The 26,604-nt window shown below is 37.0% G+C and overlaps 1 protein-coding gene across 8 annotated transcripts in view; it reads left to right on the top strand.

Moving 5' to 3' along the window:
* DNM3 (dynamin 3) overlaps positions 1 to 26,604 on the top strand; it is a 552,761-nt gene that overhangs the window by 82,578 nt on the left and 443,579 nt on the right. For all 8 annotated transcript variants that reach the window (XM_017529997.2, XM_037739080.1, XM_017529999.1 and 5 more), the window contains exon 2: positions 1,961 to 2,034. In XM_017529997.2, coding sequence (XP_017385486.1) covers positions 1,961 to 2,034 — 74 coding nt within the window. The remainder of the gene's footprint in view (positions 1 to 1,960; positions 2,035 to 26,604) is intronic.

Raw genomic sequence — 26,604 nt, 5'->3', positions numbered from 1 at the left:
TTGGTCTTTCTGTTTTCTGAACTCCAGTGTAGTTTATCTTCCGTTTTTTAATGGTTTTTATGAGTATGTTTTGTTCCTGTTAGAGTCCAAATTCCTGGCATCTATCCAGCATGAGTCCATCCCCACAGCATCTCCCTAGTACTATTAATTTCTCGATGAATGTTTTTGATGAATGAATGATGCTATTTACTTCAGATGGCATTTTCCAAAGCACATACAAATCTGTAATTGCGCTATTTTCTGTTGTAGTCATATACACAGACATTCTAAATGAACTTTGGCCCTTGGAATCAGTGAGAAAATTCATTAACTTAAGGTTGTTCATTATTATTTCCTCTGTCAGAACATATACTAGCACTCGCCAAATAAATTAGTTGTGGTAGGAGAAATTTTGCCTGATTCTATCTTTTTGGCTTTCCATTCCAAATTATCAGTGCAGCTAAACGCTTGGGTTTTGGAGCATATTCTCACTGTCCTTTGCCTATTTTATAAGCTGCTGTTTATTGAAATCCCATCTGTGTTGAAGCCCTGTTCTGCCAAATTTTCTAGCATACTCAGAGTATGCCACATGCCATTATTGCCCACTGAATTGTTGAGTAACATATTCTGACTTGAGGCCAGTGGTTTTCAAACCTTGGTGAGCATCAGACACTTCTGGGAGCTTATTAAGAGTACAAATGCTGCATGCCTTCCCCTGAATATGATGAATCTGTAGCTTCAGGAGGGGTCCTGTGTATCTGTGGTTATAACACTTTCTGGTGGGCCTGGAACCACATTTTGAGAAACACTACCATTAAGTAAAAAGTTTATTTTGAATGGAATTCTGTGATGATTCCTTAAAAGTTGCAAGACATTCTAAATGTGTTTAAAAACTGTGACATAGGTATGTTTATGAATGTTTGACATTGCAGAATCAGCAATAATTTATGTGGCCTTGCAGATGTAAGTTTATATAGTACTTTCGTTGCTGCAGCTTTATTGGCTTAAGTGTGTGTTAATCTGCCATTTAATATGTTCTTTATCAAAACCTCCATTTATCAGGAAAAAGAACAAATGGGGTGAGAACAAACAAAACTCAAATTGCAGTGTTTGTTTTCTACTGTTAATTTCTACAGACAAAATATTTATTTTTACTTAATCCCACATTTTATGTGTTCTTTTTTTTTTAGACAAGAGTCTCGCTCTGTTGCACAGGCTGGAGTGCAGTGGTGCAATCTTGGCTCACTGCAACTCCACTTCCCAGGCTCAAGTGATCCTCCCACCTCAGCCTTCTGAGTAGCTGGGACTAGAGGCCCACACCACCACACCCACCTGGCTAATATTTGTATTTTTTTGTAGAGTTGGGTTTTGCTATGTTTCTCAGTCTGGTCTTGAACTCCTGAGCTCAAGTGATTCACCAGCCTTGGCCTCCCAGAGTGCTAGGATTACAGGTGTGGACCACTATGCCTGGCCTTATGTGCCCTTTTATTGGAGAAAAAAAAAAGTCAGTATATTTAGAATATGCAATCTAATATGCCTTTAGTAATGGTCAGTATATGATGGTGCTAATATTGATCTTGAGGCCAAAGAGAGTACTGGGTTTTTTAATCATCAAAAAGAGTTTAAGGATTAATTTCAGTATCAAATTTTTTTTAATGCTGATTCTCTGAAAATCAAAAATAATTGATAATACACAGAAAGTAAGTGCAAAATTTTATCAATTTCAGCCTGATGAATGAATAATATAGTTCAGTGAGGTCGTTATGACAATGTACATGGATTTCTATATAACATAATGTCCTCCCCCTTCTTTTTTTTTAACTTTGAAAATGCTTCTTTTATTAAGATGGGCCTATCTGTTTTTGGATAATGGATACATTGAAAGGTTGAGAATTAAGAAAATTACTGTGGAAATTGGTTTATAAATGTATAGGTGATCAGAATTCCTTAATGCCTTAATCTATGTTTCTTACTTTTTTAGGGACTTTCTCCCCCGAGGGTCGGGCATTGTAACAAGACGACCTCTTGTGCTGCAGCTTGTTACTTCTAAAGCAGGTAATGAATTAAGATGTTTATCACATGGATGAGCACATCCTGTGGCACCTGTTGCCTTCATAGGTGCTGGGTTGTACCAATAGAAATGTTTTCATGATCACCCCACTGTGGGAAGCTGCCCACATTTCTCTTCAGAAGGCTGCCTTCTTCATTGCTCTTTTAAATTCTTTGATTACATTAAAGGGGATATTTTCATATATATAATTTATATTTTATTGCACTTTAGGTTCTGGGGTCCATGTGCAAAATATGCAGGATTGTTGCATAAGTACATACATGGCAGTGTGGTTTGCTGCCTCCATCCCCGTGTCACCTATTTCTGGCATTTCTCCCCCTGTTATCCCTCCCTAATCTCTATACCCCTCTGCTGTTCCTGCCCTATTCCCCAGCAACAGACCCCAGTGTGTGATGCTCCCCTCCCTGTGTCCATCAGTTCTCATTGTTCAACACCCACCTATGAGTCAGAAAATGCAGTGTTTGTTTTTCTGTTCTTGTGTCAGTTTGCTGAGAATGATGGTTTCCAGGTTCATCCATGTCCCTACAAAGGACACGAACTCATTGTTTTTTATGGCTGCGTAGTATTCTGTGGTGTATATGTGCTACATTTTCCTTGTCCAGTCTATCATCAATGGGCATTTGGGTTGGTTCCAGGTCTTTGCTATTGTAAACAGTGCTACAATGAACATATGTGTACATATGTCTTTATAATAGAACGATTTATAATGCTTTGGATATATACCCAGTAATAGGATTGCTGGGTCAAATGGAATTTCTGTTTCTAGGTCCTTGAGGAATTGCCACACTGTCTTCCACAATGATTGAACTAATTTACACTCCCACCAACAGTGTAAAAGTGTTCCTATTTCTCCACATCCTCTCCAGCATCTGTTGTCTCCTGATTTTTTAATGATCGCCATTCTAACTGGCATGAGGTGGTATGTCAATGTGGTTTTGACTTACATTTCTCTAATGACCGGTGATGATGAGCATTTTTTCATGTGTTTGTTGGCCTCATATATGTCTTCTTTTAAAAAGTGTCCGTTCATGTCCTTCATCCACTTTTGAATGGGTTTGTTTGTTTTTTTCTTGTAAATCTGTTTTTTTTAGATTTTGGATATTAACCCTTTGTCAGATGGGTATATTGCAAAAATGTTTTCCTATTATGTTGGTTGCCAGTTCACTCTAATGATTGTTTCTTTTGCTGTGCAGAAGCTCTGGAGTTTAATTAGATCCCATTTGTCTATTTTGGCTTTTGTTGCCAATGCTTTTGGTGTTTTAATCATGAAGTTCTTGCCTATGCCTATGTCCTGAATGGTTTTACCTAGGTTTTCTTCTAGGATTTTTATGGTATTAGGTCTTATGTTTAAGTCTTTAATTCATCTGGAGTTAATTTTAGTGTAAGGTGTCAGAAAGGAGTCCAGTTTGTACTTTCTGCACATGGCTAGCCAGTTACTCCAACACCATTTATTACACAGGGAATCCTTTCCCCATTGCTTGTTTTTGTCAGGTTTGTCAAAGATCGGTTGGTCGTAGATGTGTGGCATTGCCTCTGAGGCCTCTGTTCTGTTCCACTGCTCTATATCTCTGTTTTGGTACCAGTACCATGCTGTTTTGATTATTTTAGCCTTATTGTATAGTTTGAAGTCAGGTAGTGTGATACCTCCAGCTTTGTTCTTTTTGCTTAGAATTGTCTTGGCTATGCAGGCTCTTGTTTGGTTCCATATGAAGTTTAAGGTGTTTTTTTCCGGTTCTGTGAAGAGGGTCTTTGGTAGCTTGGTGAGGATAGTGTTGAATCTATAAACTGCTTTGGGCAGTATGGCCATTTTCACAATTTGGTTCTTCCTAACCATGAGCATGGAGTGTTTTCCCATCTGTGTCCTTTGTTATTTCCTTGAACAGTGGTTTGTAGTTCTCCTTGAAGAGGTCCTTTACATCCTTTATTAGTTGTATTCCTAGGTATTTTATTCTCCTTGTAGCAATCGTGAATGGCAGTTCATTCTAGATCCTATTTTCTTTATCCAGTCAACTGTTGGTGGGCTTAGATTGATTCTAGGGTTTTGTTATTGTGAATAGTGCTGCAGTAAACATACAAGTATAGGCCTATTTTTGATATAATAATTTCTTTTCCGTTGGGTAGGGGTTGAACTAATTTACATTCACACCAATAGTTTATAAGTGTTCCCTTTTCTTTGCAGCCCTGCCAACATCTGTTGTTTTTTGACTTTTTAATAATAGCTTTATTAGTCTGTTTTTATACTGCTCTAAAGAACTGCCCAAGACTGGGTAATTTATAAAAGAAAGGTTTAATCGACTCACAGTTCAGCATGCCTGGGAAGGCCTCAGGAAAGTCACAGTCACGGTGGAAGGCAAAGGGGAAACAATGTACCTTCTTCATAACATGGCAGGAAGGAGAAGAGCCAAACGAAGGGGGAGGAGCCCCTTATAAAACTCTCAGCTCTCATGAGAACTCACTATCGTGAGAACAGCATGGGGGAAGTTGCCCCCCATGATTCAGTTACCTCCACCTGCTCTCCCTCGACACGTGGGGATTGTGAAGATTATGGGGAGTTAATCCAGATGAGATTTGGATGGGGACAGAAAACCTAACCATATCAATAGCCATTCTGACTGGTATGAGATAATATCTCATTGTAGTTTTAATATGTATTTCTCTGATGATTAATGATGTTAAGCATTTTTTTCTTGACTGCTTTTATGTCTTCTTTGAGAAGTGTCTGTTCCTCTCCTTTGCTTACTTTTTAATGGGATTATTGTTTTTTTCTTGTTGATTTATTTAAAGTCCATGTAGATTGTGGATATTAGTCCTTTATTGAATGCATAGTTTGCAAAAATTTACACCCATCCTGTAGATTGTCTGTTTACTCTGTTGATAATTTCTTTTCAGTGTATAATGTCTTTAGTTTATTTAAGTCCCATTTGTCTATTTTTGTTTTTGTTGCATTTGCTTTTAGGGTCTTAGTGAGAAATTCTTTTCGAAGGCTGATACCTGGAGAAGCTTTTCCTAGGTTTAGGTTTTCTTCTAGAATTTTTATAGTTTGAGGTCTTACATTTAAGTCTTTAATTCATCATGAGTTAATTTTTGTATATGGTAGAGATAAGGGTCCAGTTATATTCTTCTGCATATGGTTAGGCAGTTTCCCCAGCACCATTTATTGAATAGGATATTATTTCCTCATTGTTTTTGTTGACTTTGTGGAAGATGATTGGTTGAAAGTATGTGGCTTTACTTTTGAGTTATCTGTTCTCTTACATTAATCTATTTGTCTATTTTTATACAAGTACCATGATGTTTTGGTTACTATAGACTTGTATGGTTCAGTATAGTGTAGTTTGAAGTTGGGTAATGTGATGCCTCTGGTTTTGTTCTTTTTGGTTAGGATTGCTTTGGCTGTTTGGGCTCTCTTTTGGTTCCCTATGAGTTTTAGCACTTTTTTTTTTTCTAATTCTGTAAAAGATGATGTTGGTAATTTGATAGGAATTGCATAGAATCTGTAGATTCCTTTGGGAAGTATAGTCATTTTAACCATATTGATTATTTCGATTATAAGCATGGAATGTTTTTCCATTTGTTTGTGCTTTGATCCATTTTGAGTTAATTATTTTATGCAGTAAGTGTCCAACTTCATTTTCTTCCTGTGGATATCCAGTAGTCCCAGCACAATTTGTTGAAAAGACTATTCTTTTTTCACTGTAGGATCTTGGCACCTTTGTTGAAAATCTGTTAACCACAGATATATAGGTTTATTTTTGAACTCAGTTCTATTCGACTGATGTCCTTGTGCCAATAGCATACTCTCTTAATTACCCTTGCTTTGTAGTAAGTTTCAAAATTAGAATTTTGAGTCCTGCTACTTCATTCTTTTTCAGGATTGTTTTGTCTATCCTGGGTCCCTTGAAATTCAATAGGAATTTTAGAATCAGCTTGTTTTATCCCAGGAATGTAGCATTGGTTTAACATCTGAAAATCATATCAGTGGAAAGAAAAAGATCACAGGATTACCTCAATAGATTCTGAAAAAGTATTTGACAAAATCCAACATGCACTCATGATAAAATTCTTAGTAAATAAAGGGGAACTTCCTCAACTTGATAAAGGACATATATGAAAAACACGTAGCTAACATCATACTTAATGGTGAAAGACTGGATACTCTCTGTCTAAAATCAGTAGTGATACAAGGATGTCTGCTCTTGTCACTCCCATTCAACATTGTACTGTAGGTTCTAACCAGGACAGCTGGAGAAAGAAGCAAAGAAATAAAAGGCATCTACCTTGGAAAAGAAGACGTAAAATTATCTCTATTTGAAGATGATGTGATCACATGTGTAGAAAAACTTAGAGTCCACTAAAAACTGTTAGAACTATTAAACAATGTTAGCAAGATTTGAGGATACAATATCAAGACACAAAAATCAGTTGTATTTTTTTAAGTTTTAGGTTTGGGGGTGCATGTGGTTTGTTGCTTGGATAAACTTATGTCACAGGTGTTTGTTTTACAGATTATTTCATCACCCAGGTTTTAAGCCCAGTCCTCAATGGTTATCGTTTCTGTTCCTCTCCTTCTTCCTGCTCTCCACCCTCAAGTAGACCGCAGTGTCTATTGTTTCCTTCTTTGTGTTCAAAAGTTATCATCTTTTAGCTCCCACTTACAAGTGAGAAAATGCAGCATTTGGTTTTCTGTTCCTAAGTTAGTCTGCTAAGGACAATATAGCCTCCAGCTCCCTCTGTTTTCCCACAAGACATTATCTTGTTCTTTTTAAAGGCTGTATAATATTCCATGGTGTATATGTACCACATTTTCTTTATCTAATCTGTCATTGATGGGCATTTAGGTAGATTTCATGTCTTTGCTATTATGAATAGTGCTGCAATGAGCATCCACAAATGTATATCTTTATGGTAGAATGATTTATATTCCTCTGGTTATATATCCAGTAGCACAAGTGGTGAGTTGAATAGCAGTTCTGCTTTTAGCTTTTTGAGGAATCACTATATTGCTTTCCACAATGGTTGAACTAAGTTACACTCCTATCAACAGTGTATAAGTGTTCCCTTTTCTTCACATCTTTGCCAGCATCTGTTATTTTTTTTTACTTTTGAATAATAGCCATTCTGACTGGTATGAGGTGGTATTTCATTGATTTGCATTTTTCTGATGATGTTGAGATTTCTTTCATATGCCTGTTGGGCACATGTATGTCTTCCTTTGAGAAGTGTCTGTTTATGTTCTTTGCCTACTTTTTAATGTTTTTTTTTTTTTTCTGGTAAACTTAAGTTCCTTATAGATGCTAGATATTAGACCTTTTTCAGATTCATAATTTGCAAATATTTTCTCCCATTCTGTAGGTTGTCTGTTTATCCTGTTGATTGTTTCTTTTGAAGAAGCTCTTAAGTTTAATTAAGAGCTTAATTTTAATCACATTTGTCAATTTTTGCTTTTGTTGTGATTGCTTTTGGTGCTTTGTTATGAAGTTTTTGCCCATTCGTATGTCCAGGGTAGTATTGCCTAGATTGTCTTCCAGAGTTATTATAGTTTTTGGTTTTTACATTTAAGCCTTTAATCCATCATGAGTTGATTTTTGTATATGGTGTAAGGAAGGGATCCAGCTTCAATCTTCTGTGTATGGGTAGCCATTAACCTAGCACCATTTATTGAAAAAGTAGTCTTTTCCCCATTGCTTGTTTTTGTCAGCTTGATCAAAGATCAGATTGTCATAGATGTCTGGCCTTATTTCCGGGCTCTCTATTCTTTTCCATTGGTCTATCTGCCTGTTTTTGTACCAGTACCATGCTGTTTTGGTTACTATAGACCTGTAGCATAGCTTGAAGTTGGATAACATGATGCCTCCAGCTTTGTGTTTTGCTTAGGATGGCCTTGGCTGTTTGGGCTCTTTTTTGGTTCCATTTGAATTTTAAAATGTTTTTTTTTTCTAGTTCTGTGAAGAATATCATTGGTATCTTGATAGGAATAGCATTGAATTTGTAAGTTTCTTTGGGCAGTATGGCCATTTTAATGATATTGATTCCTCCTATCCATGAGCATGAAATATTTTTCCATTTGTTTGTGTCATCTCTGATTTCTTTGAGCAGTGTTTTATAATTCTCATTGTAGAGATCTTTTGCCTCTCTGATTAGCTGTATTCCTAGGTATTTTTTTTTTTATTTTTGTGGCAGTTGTGAACGGGATTGTGTTCCTGATTTGGCTCTTGGCTTGGTGTTGTAGGTGTATAGAAATGCTACTGATTTTTATACAATGATTTTGTATCCTGAAACGTTGCTGAAGTTGTTTATCAGCTGAAGGATCTTTTAGGCTGAGACCATGGGGTTTTCTAGATATAAAATTGTGTCTATATGTTTGACATGATTTATGCAAACAGGAATAGTTTGACTTCCTTTATTCCTATTTGGATGCCCTTTCTTTCTCTTTCCTGATGACTCTCACTAGGACTTCCAATACTACATTGAACAGGAGTGGTGAGACAGAGCATCATTGTCTTGTGCAGTTTTGAAGAGGACTGCTTCCAGGTTTTGCTCATTTAGTATAATGTTTGTCCCAGATGGCTCTTATTGTTTTGAGCTATGTTCCTTCAATACCTAGTTTATTGAGAGTGTTTTAACATGAAAGGGTGTTGAATTTTATTTTCTACATCTATTGAGATAATCATGTGTTTTTTGTCTTTAGTTCTGTTTATGTGATGAATCATATTTATTGATCTGTATATGTTAAACAAATCTTGCATCCCAGGAAGGAAGCCTACTCAATCATGGTGGATTAGCTTTTTAAGGTGCTGCTGGATTCAGTTTGCAAGTATTTCATTGAGGATTTTTGTAATGATGTTCATCAAGGATACTGGCCTGAAGTTTTCTTTCTTTTCTTTTTTTTTTTTTTTTTTTTTTTTTTTTATTGTGTCTCTGCCATGTTTTGGTATCAGGATGATGCTGCTCTCATAGGATGAGTTGGGGAGGAGTCCCTCCTCCTCAATTCTTTGCAATCATTTCTGGAGAAATGGTACCAGGTCTTCTTTGTACATTTGGTGTATTTATCTGTGAATCCATCAGGTGATGGACATTTTTTGGTTGGTAGGCTATGTATTATTGAATCGATTTTAGAAGTCATTATTGGTCTATTCAGGGAATCAGTTTCTTCCTGGTTCAGGCTTGGAAAGGTGTATGTGTCCAGGAATTTGCCCATCTTTCCTAGGTTTTCTAGTTTGTGTGCATAGAGGTGTTCATAGTAGTTTCTGCTGGTTATTTTTATTTTTGTGGGGTCAGTGATAAGATCCCCTTCACTATTTCTAATTGTGTTTATTTGGATCTCTTTTCTTCTCTATTAGTCTAGCTAGTGGCCTATCTTATTAAGTTTTGAAGAAAACAGCCCTAGATTTGTTGATCTTTTGAATGGCCTTTCATGTCTTCATTTCCTTTAGTTCAGCTCTGATTTTGGTTATTTCTTATCTTTTGCTAGCTTCAGGGTTGATTTGTTCTTGCTTCTCTAATTCTTTTGGATTGTGATGTTAGGTTGTTAATTAGAGATCTTCCTAGCTTTTTGGTATGAGCATTTAGTGAGATGAATTTCCCTCTTAACACTGCCTTAGCTGTGTCCCAGAGATTCTGGTATGTTGTATCTTTGTTCTCATTAGTTTCAACAAACTTCTTGATCTCTGTCTTACTTTGATTGTTTAATCAAAAGTAATTTAAGAGCATGTTATTTAATTTCCATGTAATTGCTTGGTTTTGAGTGATTTTCTTAGTCTTGACTTCTATTTTTATTACCCTATGGCCTGAAAGTGGGTTTGGCATAATTTTGGTTCTTTTGCATTTGCTGAGGATTGTTTTATGTCTAAATATGTGGTTGATTTTAGAGTATGTGCCATGTGGCAATAAGAAGAATGTATATTTTGTTGTTTTTGGGTGGAGAGTTCTACAGAGGTCTATCAGATCCATTTGGTCCAGTGTTGACTTCAGGTCTTGAATATCTTTGTTAATTTTCTGCCTCAGTGATCTGTCTAATACTGTCAGTGGAGTGTTGTAGTCTTCCACTGTTATTGTGTGGGAGTCTATGTCTCTATATAGGTCTTGAAGAACTTCCTTTATGAATCTTGGTGCTCCTATGTTGGGTGCATGTGTATTTAGGACAGCTGAATCTTCTTGTTGAATTGAAGCCTTTACCATTATATAACACACTTGTTTGTCTTTTTATTATCTTTTTTTGTTTGAAGTCTGTTTTGTCTGAAATTAGGATTGCAATCCCTGCTTTCATCTGTTCAATTTGCTTGGTAGATTTTGCTCCATCCCTTTATTTTGAGTTTATGGGTATCATTACATGTGAGATGGGTTTCTTGAAGACAACATACCATTGGTCTTGCTTTTTTATCCAACTTTTTACTCTGTGCTTTTTAAGTGAAGCATTTGGACTATCTACATTCAAAGTTAGTATTGATATGTATGATATGAACCTGCCATTGTGCTGTTAGCTGGTCATTATATTGGCTTATTTGTGTGGTTGCTTTATAGTGGCACTAGTTTGTGTTTAATTATGCTTTTGTATTAGCTGGTAGCTGTCTTTCCTTTCTACATTTAGTGCTCCTTTCAAGGTATCTTGTAAAGCAGGTCTGGTGGTGATGAACTTTCTCAACATTTCCTTATCTGAAAAGGATCTTATTTCTCGTTCACTTAGGAAGCTTAGTTTGGCTAAATATGAAATTCTTGGTTGAAGATCTTTTTCTTCAAGAATGTTTAATATAGGCCTCTAATCTCTGCTGGCTTGAAGAGTTTCAGCTGAGAGGTCTGCCGTTAGCCTGATGAAGTTCCATTTGGAGGTAACCTGCCCTTTCTTTCTAGCTGCCTTTAACATTCTTTCTTTCAACTTTTGAAAATATGATGATTATGTGTCTTGGGGATGATATTCTTGTATAGAATCTTGCAGGAGTTCTCTATATTTTCTGAATTTAACTGTTGGCCTCTCTAGCATGGTTGGGGAAATTTTCATGGATGATATCCTGAAATATGTTTTCCAAGTTGTTTGCTTTCTCCCCTCCCTTTCAGGGATACCAATGACCCTTTCATAGATTTGACCTTTTTACATAATTTCATACTTCTCAGAGCTTTTGTTCATTCTTTTCTATGCTTTTTTCTTTATTTTTGTCTGGCTGTCTTATTTCAGAAAGCCAGCCTTCAAGTTTGTGATTCTTTTCTCAGCTTATTCTGCTGTTAATACTTGTAATTGCATTGTGAAATTCTTGTATTATGTTATTCAGCTCTGTCAGATTTGTTAGGTTCTTTTTTATACTGGCTCCTTCAGCTCCTGTATTGCTTTATTGTAATTTTAGTTTTCTTGGATTGGGTTTTGCCATCCTCCTGTATCTCAATGGTCTTTATTCCTGTCCATATGCTGAATTCTGTTTCTGTCATTTCAGCCAGCTTAGCCTGCTTAAGAACTCTTGTTGGAGAACTGGTGGGATTATTTGGAGGATATATAATACTCTGACCATTTGAGTTACTGGAGTTCTTGCTTTGGTTTTTTCTCATTTCTGCATGTGGGCATTCCTTTAACTGCAGTGCAGATTGAGTACAGTTGATAGACTTATTTTCTGGATGTTTTCACCAAGCCAAAGCTTTGTGGAGAGTCTTTATTTGAAGTGGATTTCTTATCTGTGGTTTCAGAGTAGGGTATGTTAGTGAGGTGTTTTTGATGTTGAAGCTTTGGGGTGTGATCCAGTAGGTGGCACTTACACTTATTAATCACTTGGTAGACTCTTACTCAGTTGTGTGGCTCCTCTGTTATTTCCTCACAGTTGTAGCTGTGTTTCTTCTCAACACTCTGAAAGTGCGGGTTCCTTTCCCTCTTGATTGCTAGCTACAGATTGTGGCTTGGCACTCCTGAGCTGCCCACTGCCACTCTAATGTGTTCTCAGTATTTGTGTTCCCTCCTCCACTTGGGGGCAGTGGAGGAAGGGACCTTAGTAGTGATTGCGGTCAAGGGCCTTTTGCTTGGCTCCTGGGGGCTCCACCCCGGAGAGATGCAGATCAGCAATCACTTAGTGCAATCAGCTCCGAATAGACGGTGTGTGCTATGGGCCCAAGCCAGGGGTTCCCTGTGTGGTGATGAACAGTGGAGGGTGTGTGAAACAGCTTTGGGGATCCCCTTAAAAAAGTAGTCTGGCCACATTTTTGTAGAGCAGCCATGCTGTGCTCTCGGTTGGCATGGACCCTCCAAAGCCTGGAGTCTGGAATGGCTGAGTCACCCAAATAGCAAACATGGCAGCCCACCCCTCCCTCTGTCCCAGTGAGGTTTCAAATCTTTATGGGCTGGAGAACACAGGTGTGGTGACTCCAGGCTCCAGTTGGAAGGTTCCACCTGGTGAGGAGGAACAGGATCGGGCACTCAGTTAGAAAAGCAATCTGGCTGTGTTTTTCTAGAATAGCTTTGCTGTGCTGGGGGAATCCCTTCTGCTCCTGGTCAGTTTGAACTCTCCAAAGTGTGAAGGCTGGAATTGCTAAGTCACCCAAACAGCAAAGATGGTGACCTGCCCCTCCCCAAGGAGTTCCATCCAGGGAGGTGCAATGCTGTTGCCAGTGGCTGGCTGGAATTCCAAGCCAGTGGGACTTATCCTGTGAGGTGCCATGGATGTGGGGCCTGCAGATGGTCACTTCTCAGCTCCCTGGATTCAGCCTCTTTCCTAGGGATATGTATGGGGGTCTAACATTCTGCTTTGCCATAGTTGCAGCTGCTTTTGCTGGGAAGCCCGGAAAGCCTGAATATCTAAGGCTCCTGGTCTCTGCACATGCCTGAGTGGCTGCTCTGCTGAGACTCCACATAGCTCCGTGTGTCAAACTGAATGCCATCATGGAGTGGGTTCATGAAGGAATCTCCCGAACTGAGGATTGTAAAGAGCTGTGAGAGAAGCATGGATCCTTCCTGGGATCCCTCATTTACTCACCTCTTCCCTGGGTGGGGGAGGTTCCCCTGGCTCTGTGATGTTCTCTGGGTGGGCTGTTTTCCTGTCTTGCTTTTTTCCATTCTCCATGGGTCTTCTTGTTCCCTTGATTAGTCCTAATGCAAGTACCTGGATGTTTCAGTTGAAGGTGCTCTATTTACTTGCCCATGAGAACCACACTACTCGCTGCTTCTAGTCAGCCATCTTGGCAACCTCTCATCAATTGTATTTCTATACATTTGTGATGAACGGTCCAAAAACAAAGTTAAGAAAATAATTGCATGTATAATAGCATCATAAAGAGTATACCAGGCTGGGCACAATGGCTCACGCCTATAAGACCAGCACTTTGGGAGGCTGAGATGGGTGAATCATGACGTCATGAGTTCAAGACCAGCCTGTCCAACATAGTGAAACTCTGTCTCTATTAAAAATAAAAAAATTAGCTGGGTGTGGCATGTGCCTATAGTCCCAGCTACTTGGGAGACTGAGATGAGAGAATTGGTTGAACCCAGGAGGCGGAGGTTGCAGTGACCCGAGCCCACACCATTGTACTCCAGCCTGGGTGACATGACAGAGTGAGACTCTGTCTCAAAAAAAAAAAAAAAGGAGTATACCACTTAGGGGGAGGTGTGGTGGCTCAGGCCTATTGTCCTGGCACATAAGAAGGCAAGGCCAGGCATTTGAGACCAGCCTGTACAACATAGGAAGCCCTTACAAAAAGAGTTGACCACTTAGGAATAACTTTAACAAAACAAATGAAAAGCTTATACTGTGAAAACTATAAATTATTGTTGAAAGAAATTAGACAAGATCTAAATATTTGGAAAAACATTCCATGCTCAATGATTGGAAGATGTAACAATGTTAAGATGACAATACCTTAAAAACTGATCTACAAATTCAGTGCAATCCCTGTCAGAATCCCAGCTGACATCTGGAGAAATAATATTTTTAACCGTTTTTATAATGTTATGAAATCTGTATAAAGTTTAATTCAAAGGATAGACTCAAGTCCTGCCATTTGAAAAAAGTAAATCATTTGCAAATCTACAATGCAGCAGTCATTGTTTGTGGCCCTGAGAACATAAAAGTGATTAAAACAAAGTTTCTATACTTCTGGTTATTTACATTCTGGATTTATTATTTCTAATATATAGAAGTTTTGCTCATTATGGTTGTGAAATCTGTACATTTAGATTTTTTAAAAGTAAATATTTAGCACAATGCTCTTCACTTTCATACTTAAAAAATTTTAAACAGTTCTTTATCTGAAATTTGTTTTCATGTATGCTGAAACAATTTTTTTTCTCAGTTTCCCCTTATCTTATATTACAGTGTGGTAACTACTACCATCTATTTCTGAATATCTTTCTGTTTTATTGTAACAATACCACAGTGTTTTACTTTTGTGGGTTTATAATTTGCTTTGATATCTCTTCTGGCAGGGCTGTAGTCCTCTCCTATTATTATTATTATTTTTTAATTTAAGGGTTCTATTCTATTTGTGTGGAAAAGGCTAGAAAAAGTTTGTAAAGATGAAATTAATGCCACTAGAATTATTTTAAACCTATAGATTTACTAGGGAATAACTGATACCTTAAAAATATTTATTATTGTTTTCAATCCAATGAGCATACTGTATCCTTTCCCTTCCCTCCCACTCACTCACTCACTCCCTTCCTTCCTTCCTTCCTTCCTTCCTTCTTTCCTTCCTTCCCTCTTTCTTTCTTTTCTTTTCTTTTTTCTTTTCTTTCTCTCTTTCTCTCTCTCTTTCTCTCTCTCTCTCTCTCTTTCTTTCTTTCTTTCTCTTCTTTCTTTCTCTTCTTTCTCTTCTTTCTCTTCTTTCTTTCCTTTCTCTTCTCTTGCTCTTTTTTTGAGATAGAGTCTCAGTCTGTTACCCAGGCTGGAGTGCAGTGGCATGATCATTGCTTACTGTAACCTGCAACTCATCAGCTGAAGCAATCCTTCTGCCTCAGCCTCCCAAACAGCTAGGACTACAGGCATTCACCACCAGGCAAGGCTAATTTTTATATTTTTTTTTGTAGAGGTGGGGTCTTGCCATGTTGCTCAGGCTGGTCTTGAACTCCTGGGCTCAAGTGATCTTCTGAAAGCAATTTACCTGCCTTGGCTCCTCAAAGTACTGGGATTACAGGCATGAGCTACTGCACTGCCATCCTGTACCAACCTTTCTCTGTATATTTCTTAGTAAAAAATATTTTTCCTCTCCTCACTTCAGGCATTCTGTTAATATTTTTGATGGTTTTATATAGTGTTCATGCTTTTCTAGATAGGGTATTCATCTTTATTTTTTGTTGTTCTTGTAGTTTAAATAAGTTACTTTAAAATTATATTTCTAAACTCCTTATTGCTGATCTATGCAAAAGCCGTTGCATTTAAAGCTTTTTAAATTAACTATCTTATTCTACATTTGATAGATTAAAGTGTTATAAATTTATTTTCTTGGGTATTTTAGTTATACAGCCATTTCATTTGCACTTTGTAATTTATTCAGTAAATACTCATCATGCAAATACTGGAATGGCTAAGAAAAGAGACGTTGTCTAGAATATAAGTTTCTTTGCAGTGGGGACCTTTTGGTGAGTATAGACATGGGAAAATATTCTTACATATTGAGCTCCTTCAAGAAGGCCTAACATGCGTCTTTCCCATACCCTTTTGCCTTGTGTCTTCTAAGTCCTTGACTATTTTTTGTTTTCTTCCTGTTAATCAGTGAGGATTATACCATACATAGCACCTCTGTTTTGAGGCAAAGTAGACTAGAAATTGTTTCTTCAGGGAAGACTTCCTGTCTACAGTTTTTCAGGATGGAGCTTTTGCAGTATAGCACTCCATTCTGGCTGGTGTCAGATGAAAACTGGGCTACTTTATTTTCCTCCTAAGTGAACTTGTTCATAGAGAAATCTCATGTGACCGTAGCCTTGGGTTGATGGTGGGCTAACAAAATGGAAAGAAGCAGTCTGGAGTGTGTGTTCACTGCTCATGCAGTTTGTTTGTGCCTTCAGATCTTAATTGGGACATAATGTAAATATGACTTCCTTTTGATTCATTCATTTTCCAACTAATATTTATTGAATAATTACTAAGTGCCAGGCAAATATTACTGTCATCATGGGGCTTATATTCTAGGTGGGGAGAAACCAACAATGAACAAAAGAAATACACAGAATGTTAGGTGATAAAGAATGTGAGCGTTCAAGCCATGCTGATATTTATGTAGGTGGGGATAAGTTAGAAGGTTGTAAATGGGAGCTGCTTGTGTGTTTGAAGTTTAGCAAGGAGGCCAGCAGAGCTGGAGGTGGATGAGTGAGGAGGGGTGGTAGAAAATGGGGTAAAGAGAGCTGCTGTTGCTGAAACAGTAAGAAAGCTGATTGGGGAGGGTCTTGTGAGCCAGGGATGATGAAAGGGAAGATGATAGGAGGATTAGAACCTGAAAATGGGAGCCACTGACCTAAAGTGAAAGAAAGGATAGTGTAATTGAGATATTGGAGAGCAGGCTAGGATAATTCCCTTATACACAAGGAGGATGGGAGGACACCTCCTCTATTGCAACCAAATGGAAAAAGAAAAATGTGGGTGGCTGTGGATATGTCTGTACTTTTAGCGATAGAGAGTTAAGGGATTCTTCATTTGCTGAGTTTATTCTCTCCAGGAACTAGAAGATAAGATATTTGCTGATAGTGATCATTTGCTCTTCTCATTTCCATTAGTTCTGTCTCACATTCCTCTTCAAAGTTTTGTTACATTGGCTAGGACTTCCAGAACCATGCCTTTCTCCTAGTTGTGATGAAAATTCCTTTTGTGTTAAACTATGCATATATTATTTACCATTCATTTCCCTGGTGAGGAATTGTTTTATTTTTGATTTTAAAAATATTTTAAAGCATAACAAATAGGTGTGTGATTTTCTTGAGTGCCATTTGGCGTTTATTGAGATGATCAACTTAAAAAACTCTTTGACATATTTACCCTTACATTTATAGATTTCTTATTTAAGCATCCTTGCATTCCTAAGATATACTTGATTATAGCAATTTATCCCTTTATTGTACTGTTGAAGGAATTCCACTAGTTTATTTAGGCTATTTACATTTCATTGTCTTTATATACATTTATTTATTATTGTCAAGTTATTGAATCAAGCAATACTAGTCAGTATAAAATAAGTTAGTAACTCTCCCTCTGCTTCTCTTTTACTTTCTTCTATTAGCTTTTGCAACTCTTAAAAGCCCAGTGATGCATTTTAGTCTCTGTTTCCAATTAAGGCGGGTTGCTAGTCTTGCTTTTTACAAATGGTTATGTCTTTTACTCAGGGCTTCAGAGCTAGCAGCTGTGGTAAGAGCTTAGGCAAGGTTACACCTGGGGATGTGGTAGCACCTGGGTTCAGAGGTGTGGGATGTCAGTACACACAGGGACTATCCAAAACCATGCGGATACTGAATGTCCAATGCAGTAACTTTGTTATAACCCTAGGAAGACTTATAAAGAGATTGGCAGGCCTAGGACAGATTCTATATAGTAAACTATGATGAGTAGTTACCATTTTTTGAGGATAATCAGCATTATCAGCACTGTACATTTTGATGCTATTTTCATTTAATCCTTAAAAAATCTTCTGAGATAGATACTATGATTTCCATTTAGAATAACAGACCCATTTTAGAAAAAGAGACCTAAACAATTTATCCAAAGCCACACTGTTTGTAGGAGTGGGGATTGTTACTCGTATCTATATGATACGGCTAATACTGCATTTTAAAAAGAGAAAACTCCTACTGCTTGCTTTTATATTTGCAGAATATATTGTATATTTTTATAGTATATTTATGTAAAGAAAAGTAATGTCTAACTATTAAATATTATTTGGTTAATTTGGAATTACTATCTAATTTCCAACACAGTGTCTATTTAGTAATATTTAACTGCTTGTCTCCACCTGCTGCTGTATTAGTTGCTAAACCAATCCAAAAAATTAGAGGCCCTAAGCCTTACTAAGTATTATTTGTTACAGAACATTTAGTACTTAGCACAGAAAAGCATTCCAAGAAATCACGTAGTATTGTGAGAAATGTGAGGAAAATCATGACTTCTCTTTTATTAACAAAGGTAAAAATTTTAAGTGCTGGGTCAAGGTAATTTGGTTTCAGAGAAGAGAATTTCTGAAAGGTATGACTCGGGAAGAAAACAGGTGGAAAAAACATTGATGAGGTGTTGGGTGATGACTGCAGTCTCATGAGCAAGGGAGCAGGAGAGGGTCTTTGTTAGATGATGGGACAGTTTCAGTACATTGTGGCTTCCTCCAGTGTCATGTTGAAACTGGCTTATGCCAGCTTCTAAGATCTGATTGTACACCTCTCTTCTCATGTCTGTATTCAGTGACATCATCATGGTAGCTAGAAATTAATCATAGTTAGAGTATTTACACTACAGAAGTTGGCAAATGGTACAAATCAAAGCCTTTTTATTTTTGCCCCTAGAGAGCCAGTTGTTAAGCATTTACCAGTACACCACTAATTCCTTCTTTCTCAATACTTGATCTTACTGTTTACTGGTTAAGCCATGTGTCAAACTGAGAAAGCAAATGTACCTGAGTATAGTTTGATGAACTACTGAGCACATTTAACATATTATGGTGTTGCTAATTTAAGTAAACAATCCATTTGGAATTTGATATGCTCCCTGAAGAGGGTGTTTTTTTAAAAGACACGAGAATACAAGTGACTGTATGCATTAAAAGTTAAGAGAATACAAGTGACTCTTTGCATTGAAAGTTACTGTAGGCCGGGTGTGATGGCTCACATCTGTAATCCCAGCACTTTGGGAGGCCGAGGTGGGCTGATCACTTGAGGTCGGAAGTTCAAGACCAGCTTGGCCATATGGTCTCCACTAAAAACACAAAACAATTAGCTGGGCGTAGTGGCACACACCTGTAATCCCAGCCACTTGGGAGGCTGAAGTGGCAGGATCCCTTGAACTCTGGAGGTGGAGGTTGCTGTGAGCCGAGATCACACCACTGCACTCCAGCCTGGGTGACAGAGCAAGAGTCTGTCTCAAAAAAGATGAAAGAAAAGAAAAGAAAGATACTGTTGAGGGCTTATAATGGTAAAGTCTGTGGGTCAAGGCTAAGGACAAATGGTTTTGTCTCCTGGAGAATTTTTCTTTAAAATATTTCTCTAAATGCTACTATATTGCTTACTCTGATTCCTTTCAGTGACATTAGTGTAAGAAAGGAAGATGTTAAAAATAGGAAATCACAAAGTGAGTAAGTTAAGGGTAACTTTAAATTACGGAAGTATTCTTTCTTTTGTAGAAAGTTTTCTTGCTATTTCTTCCTTTCATGGATGTCAAATGTATTATTCATTTAATTTGCCACCTTTATATTGCATCTATTGCATAATATAAAGGGTGTCCATGTTTTAAAATTTTTATATGACTTGTAATTTTGTAGAGAATTATCACTATTCAGTATTTGGGATCGTTAGTTGGAGTTGCTATAAATAATGATTTTAATAAAGAAAGGTACCCAGTAACAGAAATCAGAAAACTTGTTTAGAGGCATCAGGTAAACAACAAGGTGATATAGAGACACAGAGTTCAGGCAGCAGGTTCTGAGACGCTGCAGGAAGGCTTGTGAAGGTGGAGAGTCACCATGTTCTGGAAGACGGATTCCACACTGGGAGTCATGTTTAGAGTGGCCTTAAAGCCCTGTGAGTCTAGACAGACCAAGCAAAAGGGAGGAGAAGGCTTCCTACGACAATACTCAGGAGTCATTAATATGAGTACATTGTCAACTTTTCACAGATGAAATATTTTAAACATGTTTATAGATTAGTTAGACTTTAGGTCTTGATTTCTGTACAATGTCCAGGAGTTGTTCTCCAGTTTCATAAATTAGACTGATACATAGCAAAAACATTCAAATCTTGTTCTGAATAACAACATTAAAAACATTTTAAAACTACATATCTTCTTTTGTTTTACATTTAATTTCTGAATTTAATTAAAAATTATATTTTAGAATAAGATAACCTGCTTTTTCAAAGGATTTTTTTTTCTATTATAACAAATTAACATCATGGTAAAAATAAATGTGCTCCTGAATGCATTCCTTCTTAAACTACAGCTTTGACCTTTTTCTGCTTCACCACTGGTTCCCTATTGCTGCTAAAGTGCAGGTTACAGATTCATAGTTTAAATCTCTTTAATATAGTTATTCTTAAATTTTAATGTGCATAAGATATACTGGGGGATATCTTAAAGATGCAAACTCTTGGACATCACTCCTCAGAGGTTTGATTCATGAGGTCTTGGGTAGGGCCTAGGGACATTCTGTTCTGTTTTTTTTCCTTCCTTCCTTCCTTCCTCTTCCTCTTCCTCTTCCTCTTCCTCTTCCTCTTCCTCTTTCTCTTTCTCTTTCTCTTTCTCTTTCTCTTTCTCTTTCTCTTTCTTTCTCTTTCTCGTCTCACTCTGTCACTCAGACTGGAGTGCAGTGACGCCATCATGGTTCACTGCAACCTTGATCTCCCAGGCTCAACCTATTATCCCACCTCAGCCTCCAGAGTAGCTGGGACTGCAGGGGTATGCCACCACATTCGGCTAATTTTTGCATTTTTTTGTACAGAGATGGGGTTTCACCATGTTGTCCAGACTGGCCTCAAACTCCTGGGCTTAAGCAGTCTTCCTGCTTCAATCTCAGTAAGCCTCCTAAAGTGCTGGGATTACAGGTATGAGCCTGGATCTACATTTTCAAGGACTAATATCAGTTGCTTCTAAAGATCTTTGAATCACATTTTAAGAAACACTCTTAACGGTTTCATCAAATTCTCTCACTATTATTTTCTTTCTCTAGATACCTTTCCTTCTTCCTTTTAATAGCTTTTTTGAAATAAGCAATCATTCTTTTTATAATTGTCTAAATGTTCTATATAGAAATGGCATCTGTATAAAAGTCTAAGCACAGTGCTTTGAACATAAGCATGCACTCATTCCATGTTGAACTGTGTTCTCTTGCTACCGGGGCATCTAGCGTAGACACTAGCACCTCTGGCTGTGGTGTTTCAAGAACCTTTCACTGTCAGAAGTTGAAATTCTAATAACATCAAGGTTGTTTTTTTATTGTTGTTGTTGTTACATAACCAACCCACTTTCCAGGCATGAACAAAGATAAAAACCATCTCACTGAAATCCCTGTACAAACAGGTAGTGAATATACACTTGTCCCTTGGAGCTCAGCACCTCCTTCTTGATTTCTGAGAAGCCAAGGAACACTGGCCCTATGGAATGCCAGACACTTCTTAAGCACATAATTTTAATTCTGGAAAATGTAACCATCAAAATAAGTTAAAATATATTCGATGAAGGAGTTGGATAATGGAAATGCTGAATTTTCTAAAAAGTTTGAGGATCACTGGAATAGAAGTGTTCAAAGTATTCATCTTTCGGGGGGTTGCTTTGTAATATTTTTCCTTGAATATTGGACACAATGCAATAAATAAATGAACCTCCAAAAGTCTTAGTTGGAAAAACATGCTTATTAAATGGAGAAAGATACATCATACATATATTAAGGTTGAGCTTGGTCCAAATATTCCCACATTTGTAACATATTTCATTGAGAGGTCAAAATGGTTCTCTTCAATCTTATAAACCTTGTTTTTGAGAGGAAAAAAAGGTTAGTTGCTGCTACCTGGGACTGTCATTCAGACCTACTTTAAATGTTATTTGATTGTGTTTATCCAGGTCACTGCTTTTTAAATATTTGCATAGCTTAAGAAATTCAACTTCCCTTTATTTTATGTTTGGTTATTGGTATCCCACTGTGAATTACTCATGTTATTTTCTTTCTTCTTTTTTTTCCTTGCTGATAACACCCCAAAACTTATTTTTAACTTACTTTCATTTTTTTTTTTTTTGCCTTGGCTTAAACATTGGCTACACATTTATTAATAGACAAAAATTCTAGTCGTTAATTATGTACCTTCCAATATAAAGTTGAGAGCAATTTTTGCTCAACTCTTGAAATTTTGAGAAAAGCAATTGACCTATATTTTATTTCTTCACAGTTAGATCACTGCCTTTTAATGCCACATACATTTCCATTTAGTAGGGAAATTACTAAAGGTATTATATTTCTCTTTAAAGTAAATGAAGAAATAATATATTTCAATAGAAGTACCCCTCATGATTGTGAGGTTAAAGTGATTTTTGAATTGGTGATAATTTGTCGTGTTTTAGGTCTATTTGTCTCTTGTCTATTTTTGAAGGAGATATTGAAGTTTGTAGCTGCCTTGAGTTTCCAAACGAAAAATTATAGTTCTCTGAACTTAGTTCCCTTTGGTCCATGTAACATCTACTCCAGAATTAATATCTGCTTAAAGAGATTAGAGGGAAGAAAGACAAGTTCCTTAATTTTAGGGCTTTCTTTATTTCTTCCTTTTGTTCTGTCTGTCCGTCTGTCTCGCACTGGGCTGCGGGTCTGGAGTACAATGGCGTGATCTTTGCTCACTGTAACCTCTGCCTCCCAGGTTCACATGATTCTCCTGCCTCAGCCTCCTGAGTAACTGGTATTACAGGCACACACCACCACACCCGGTTAATTTTTTATATTTTTGTAGAGATAGGGTTTTACTATGTTGCCCAGACTGGCCTTAAACTTCTGACCTTGTGATCTTCCCGCCTCGGTCTCCCAAAGTGCTGGGGTTACAGGTGTGAGCCACTGTGCCTGGCCAGGACTTTTGTTTTTTCTATCCCCTTCCCCATTCCCATTTAGAAAAAATAGATTGTCTTGAAATAATTGATATTGAAGAGAACTAAAAGACAAGCTGTAGAGTTGTTAATATCTGTTTAAATCTGAGAGGAAGAGGTGTGACTTTTTTAAAGTAAGAAAATGAATAGTTGTGTTTTACATCATGCCTGGGTCTATAGTTAATAATAATTATTACTTACTTACCCATTCTTACTCTTACTGCTTGCCCTTGGGGCTCTAACGACAGAAATCATAGATCACAGATGCCCCTTGTATTTGTGTCTGTCAGATGAGTTGGAGTAGTCTGGAAGGCATTGTCTCTGTCTTCCCTTCCTCTGGGGGCATGCTTTATCCTTCCTGCTGCTACAGTTTGTCTTCCTCCCAGTGATACTCTTATCGATCAGTAGTCATTGACCAAGCGGGGAAAGACAGGTTATTTCATTTATTGTTGAATGATATGGTCAGTGAATTTAAGAAGCTGGTTGTTAGGGTCTCTGAACGGTATAAGAACACATGATAATTGGGTTACTCTGCTGATTTTTAAGATGGTTTTGTACTCACTTTAAGTGTTTATTTCTCAAAGTGAACTAAATTCTCATTAAGTACTTTTCAAATAATTGTGTTAGTTTAATATTAACAGTCTCCTGCAAGCCTGGTGGAATTTTTTTCTCATTGTTTTCCCAAAGTGTATTTGTTTCATACATTTTTATCTTCAAGTTTTTGTATTCATTTATTTACTCATCTCTTCATTAGCAGATTTTGAATGCCTGCAGTGTGCTGTACAACAAAGAGGTTGTGTGTCTTGCAGACCATGTTTCAGTTGTTTTGCTGTTACTCTCATCTTGGCTAATATTTAAAAAGACCTGAGGGTTTTTTTTTTTTTAACCTCTGCATAATTAACACACTGAATGGGATTGTCTCCTTCAGTTAGCTATGTTACATTACATAGCAATTTGGGGTTATGAAATTCTTTACAAGCACTATAAAAAGTTGGACTTAGAACATATCTCTGTAAGGCATGTTGAAAGCAACTTGAGAGTCTGTTCTTGGAAGGATCTTTAATCTAAGGCATATCAACTACAATTTCCATTTTAAATGTCCATTTACCCTTGTTCCTCTCATTCCCCATGAAAACCCTTTTTCCTGACATGTATATGACTTTTCATCATTGTACTATTTTAACATTTTTATTTTTCTATGCACATGTCTACCAATATTTATATTAGACACTATGTAGGCTTTTCATTGATCATGTACTAGTGTAGAATTCAGAATAAACATATTTAAATATGATACAGGCTTATTTTGATTTACAATGTAAGTGCAATCTTGAAAAATAGTCTCAATTGTTTATTATTGTCTAAATTGTTGTTTGATTTAAAATAAAATTTTAAATTATTTTGTGTCTATGCTATTGAGATTGTCAAAGTTGAGTATTAAAAAAACTCATGAAGAACACATACTTAACAAATGTTTATTGATTACCTTTTCTCATGTGAAAGCTATTTTTTAGGTTTCTGAAGGATAAACAAAGATAGACATAAAACAAAGTGCCAGCAGTAAGCAGGTTTTACTATAGCATCCAACAAGTATGGTGAGCATATGTTCAAATCAAGGATGGCTAGACAGAAAATTTATAAGACAGAGAGTGAATTTAGCAAAGGTGGCTTAGGTATTTATTCTTACCTGTTGAACACTACAGTATAACCCTTTTAGAGCTTAGCCAAATCCTTAAATACTTCCTGGATACTATAATAGCAGAGTTACTCACAGGAGTGATATGAAGAAATAGTATGACTGAAGAAGGTATACATACTGCAACTGTAAAGTGAGGAAGAATAGTGGAGGTGAATGTTTAAAAGTCGGACCTGGAGAATACTCTCCCTCAGGAAAAGTCAGCCATCTTCCTCTTTGTGCTGCCCCAGTTCTGAACTGAGATAACTACCATAGAATCCATCTTGATGTGCTGTTGACTGGTGTATCTGTGTTCATTCTAATAGGATGTTTGCTTCTCAAGGGCAGAGACCAGTGTGTAAAACTTAATATCTTTGTCCATGGTATCCATACTTGATGAATTCATTGATTTTCCCACATACTAATTAGGAGAGAAAGTGATTTTATTGAATGAATCCCTAACCAAGCTACACGTATTTCCTGTTTCTATGTTAGTGCTATCATTTTCTAATTATGCCAAATAGCAGTGACTTGCAATATATATATAATAAAATTGAGTTTCTGTGGTTAAAGGAAAGCGTGCAGATATTAATACATATATACCCATATACATTTTTTTGCATAAGGTGTTTATAATTAAGGATGACATACTAAGGCTTAAATTTTGCTTTTTTTTTTTTATATATTGGAGGATAACTTCTTTGCATTTTTGCTGTATTTTTTGTTCATATGTATGAATTGAGGATGGCTAGGTAAATAATTTACAAAACTAGTACAGAGTGAACTTAGCTAAGGTGGCTTGGCTATTTACTGAGCAAGCTGTTGGGGAAAGATATTTGATGTCTTAGGTCCAGAATGTTTTTAAATGCTGCTTGCTTGATTTTGTTTTATTTTAAATGGAATAAGGCATCTGGTACTATGTTTCTGCTGGGAGTCTGCTCCCTGAGATACTGGCACAGACTTGAGCCTATTCCAAGGAACCATATGTTAAGCCCTAGTTTTAAGTTGCTGAAATGAAAGTTGTAGAGATATACAGCAAATTTTATGTAAGGAAATAAGTATTTGCAAAACTAATACATGAATTTAAATTAATACAACCTCAAAGGAATAAAATAATGTAAGTGGCACATCAGTGCAAGGGGAAATAATAGGTAAATATTAGATGTTAATTGAAAATTTATTCATTTATTAATTCATTTCACAAATATATATTGGGAACTTCTATGTACCAGAAACATATTGAACAAAGTGGGCAATTTTGAATTTATGAAGCAAGACACACAATAAACAAAACCAAATAAGTAAATTATATAGTATTTTAGATCGCGTTAAATGCTATGGAACACAAAAATGTTAGGGTAAGGGAACTAGGAGTATTGGATTGCAGTTTCATGGAATTTTCATATGTCACAAAATCTTCATGGAGTTGAAAGGGTGATCGAAGTGGTTATTTTGAGGAAGAACATTCTAGGCAGAAGCAAGAGCCAGTGCAAGGCTGGGCATAGTTTTCATGCCTGCAATCCCAGCACTTTGGGAAGCTGAGGCAGGAGGATTGCTTGTGTATAGTAGATTTGAGACCAGCTTGGGCAATATAGTAAGACTTCATCTCTACAAATAAAAATTAGCCAGGTGAGGTAGCATGCAACTGTAGTTCCACCTACTCAGGAGGCTGAGGTCAGGGGATCACTTAAGTCTGGGTGGTTGAGGCTGCAGTCAGCTGTGATTGTGCCACTGTACTTAGCCTGAGTGACAGAGTGAAATGCTGTCTCAAAAAAAAAAAAAAGTGCCAATGCAAAGCCCTAAGGTGGACATATGCCTGACTTACTGAGGAAAAGCAGGGAGACTTGTATAGTCTTTTACCTAGGAAATGCTTGTTTTTGTCAACCAAAAACAAAATTCTAAGCCCCCCAACCATTTGAATGGACCCCTCTTCTTGGCCAAGGGCATACCAAAGTTAATGTGAAAAACTACTTCAGGCCATGGTGGGGAGGGGTAGGGTTGGGCATGCCTCATTATACTCCCCTCTGTTTTGGAATTACCAATAGAAAAGACTCTTTTAATCTGATAAGAAGTATTTACAATCTATTATCTAAAGCCTTCCACCTGGAGGCTTCATCTACATGATAAAACCTTGGTCTCTACAACTCTTATCTTAACCCAGACATTCCTTT

This window comes from Cebus imitator, unplaced genomic scaffold (genome assembly GCF_001604975.1).
Source record: "Cebus imitator isolate Cc_AM_T3 unplaced genomic scaffold, Cebus_imitator-1.0 Scaffold62, whole genome shotgun sequence".
Lineage (NCBI taxonomy): Eukaryota > Metazoa > Chordata > Mammalia > Primates > Cebidae > Cebus > Cebus imitator.
This window is presented reverse-complemented; position numbering and strand designations above follow the sequence as displayed.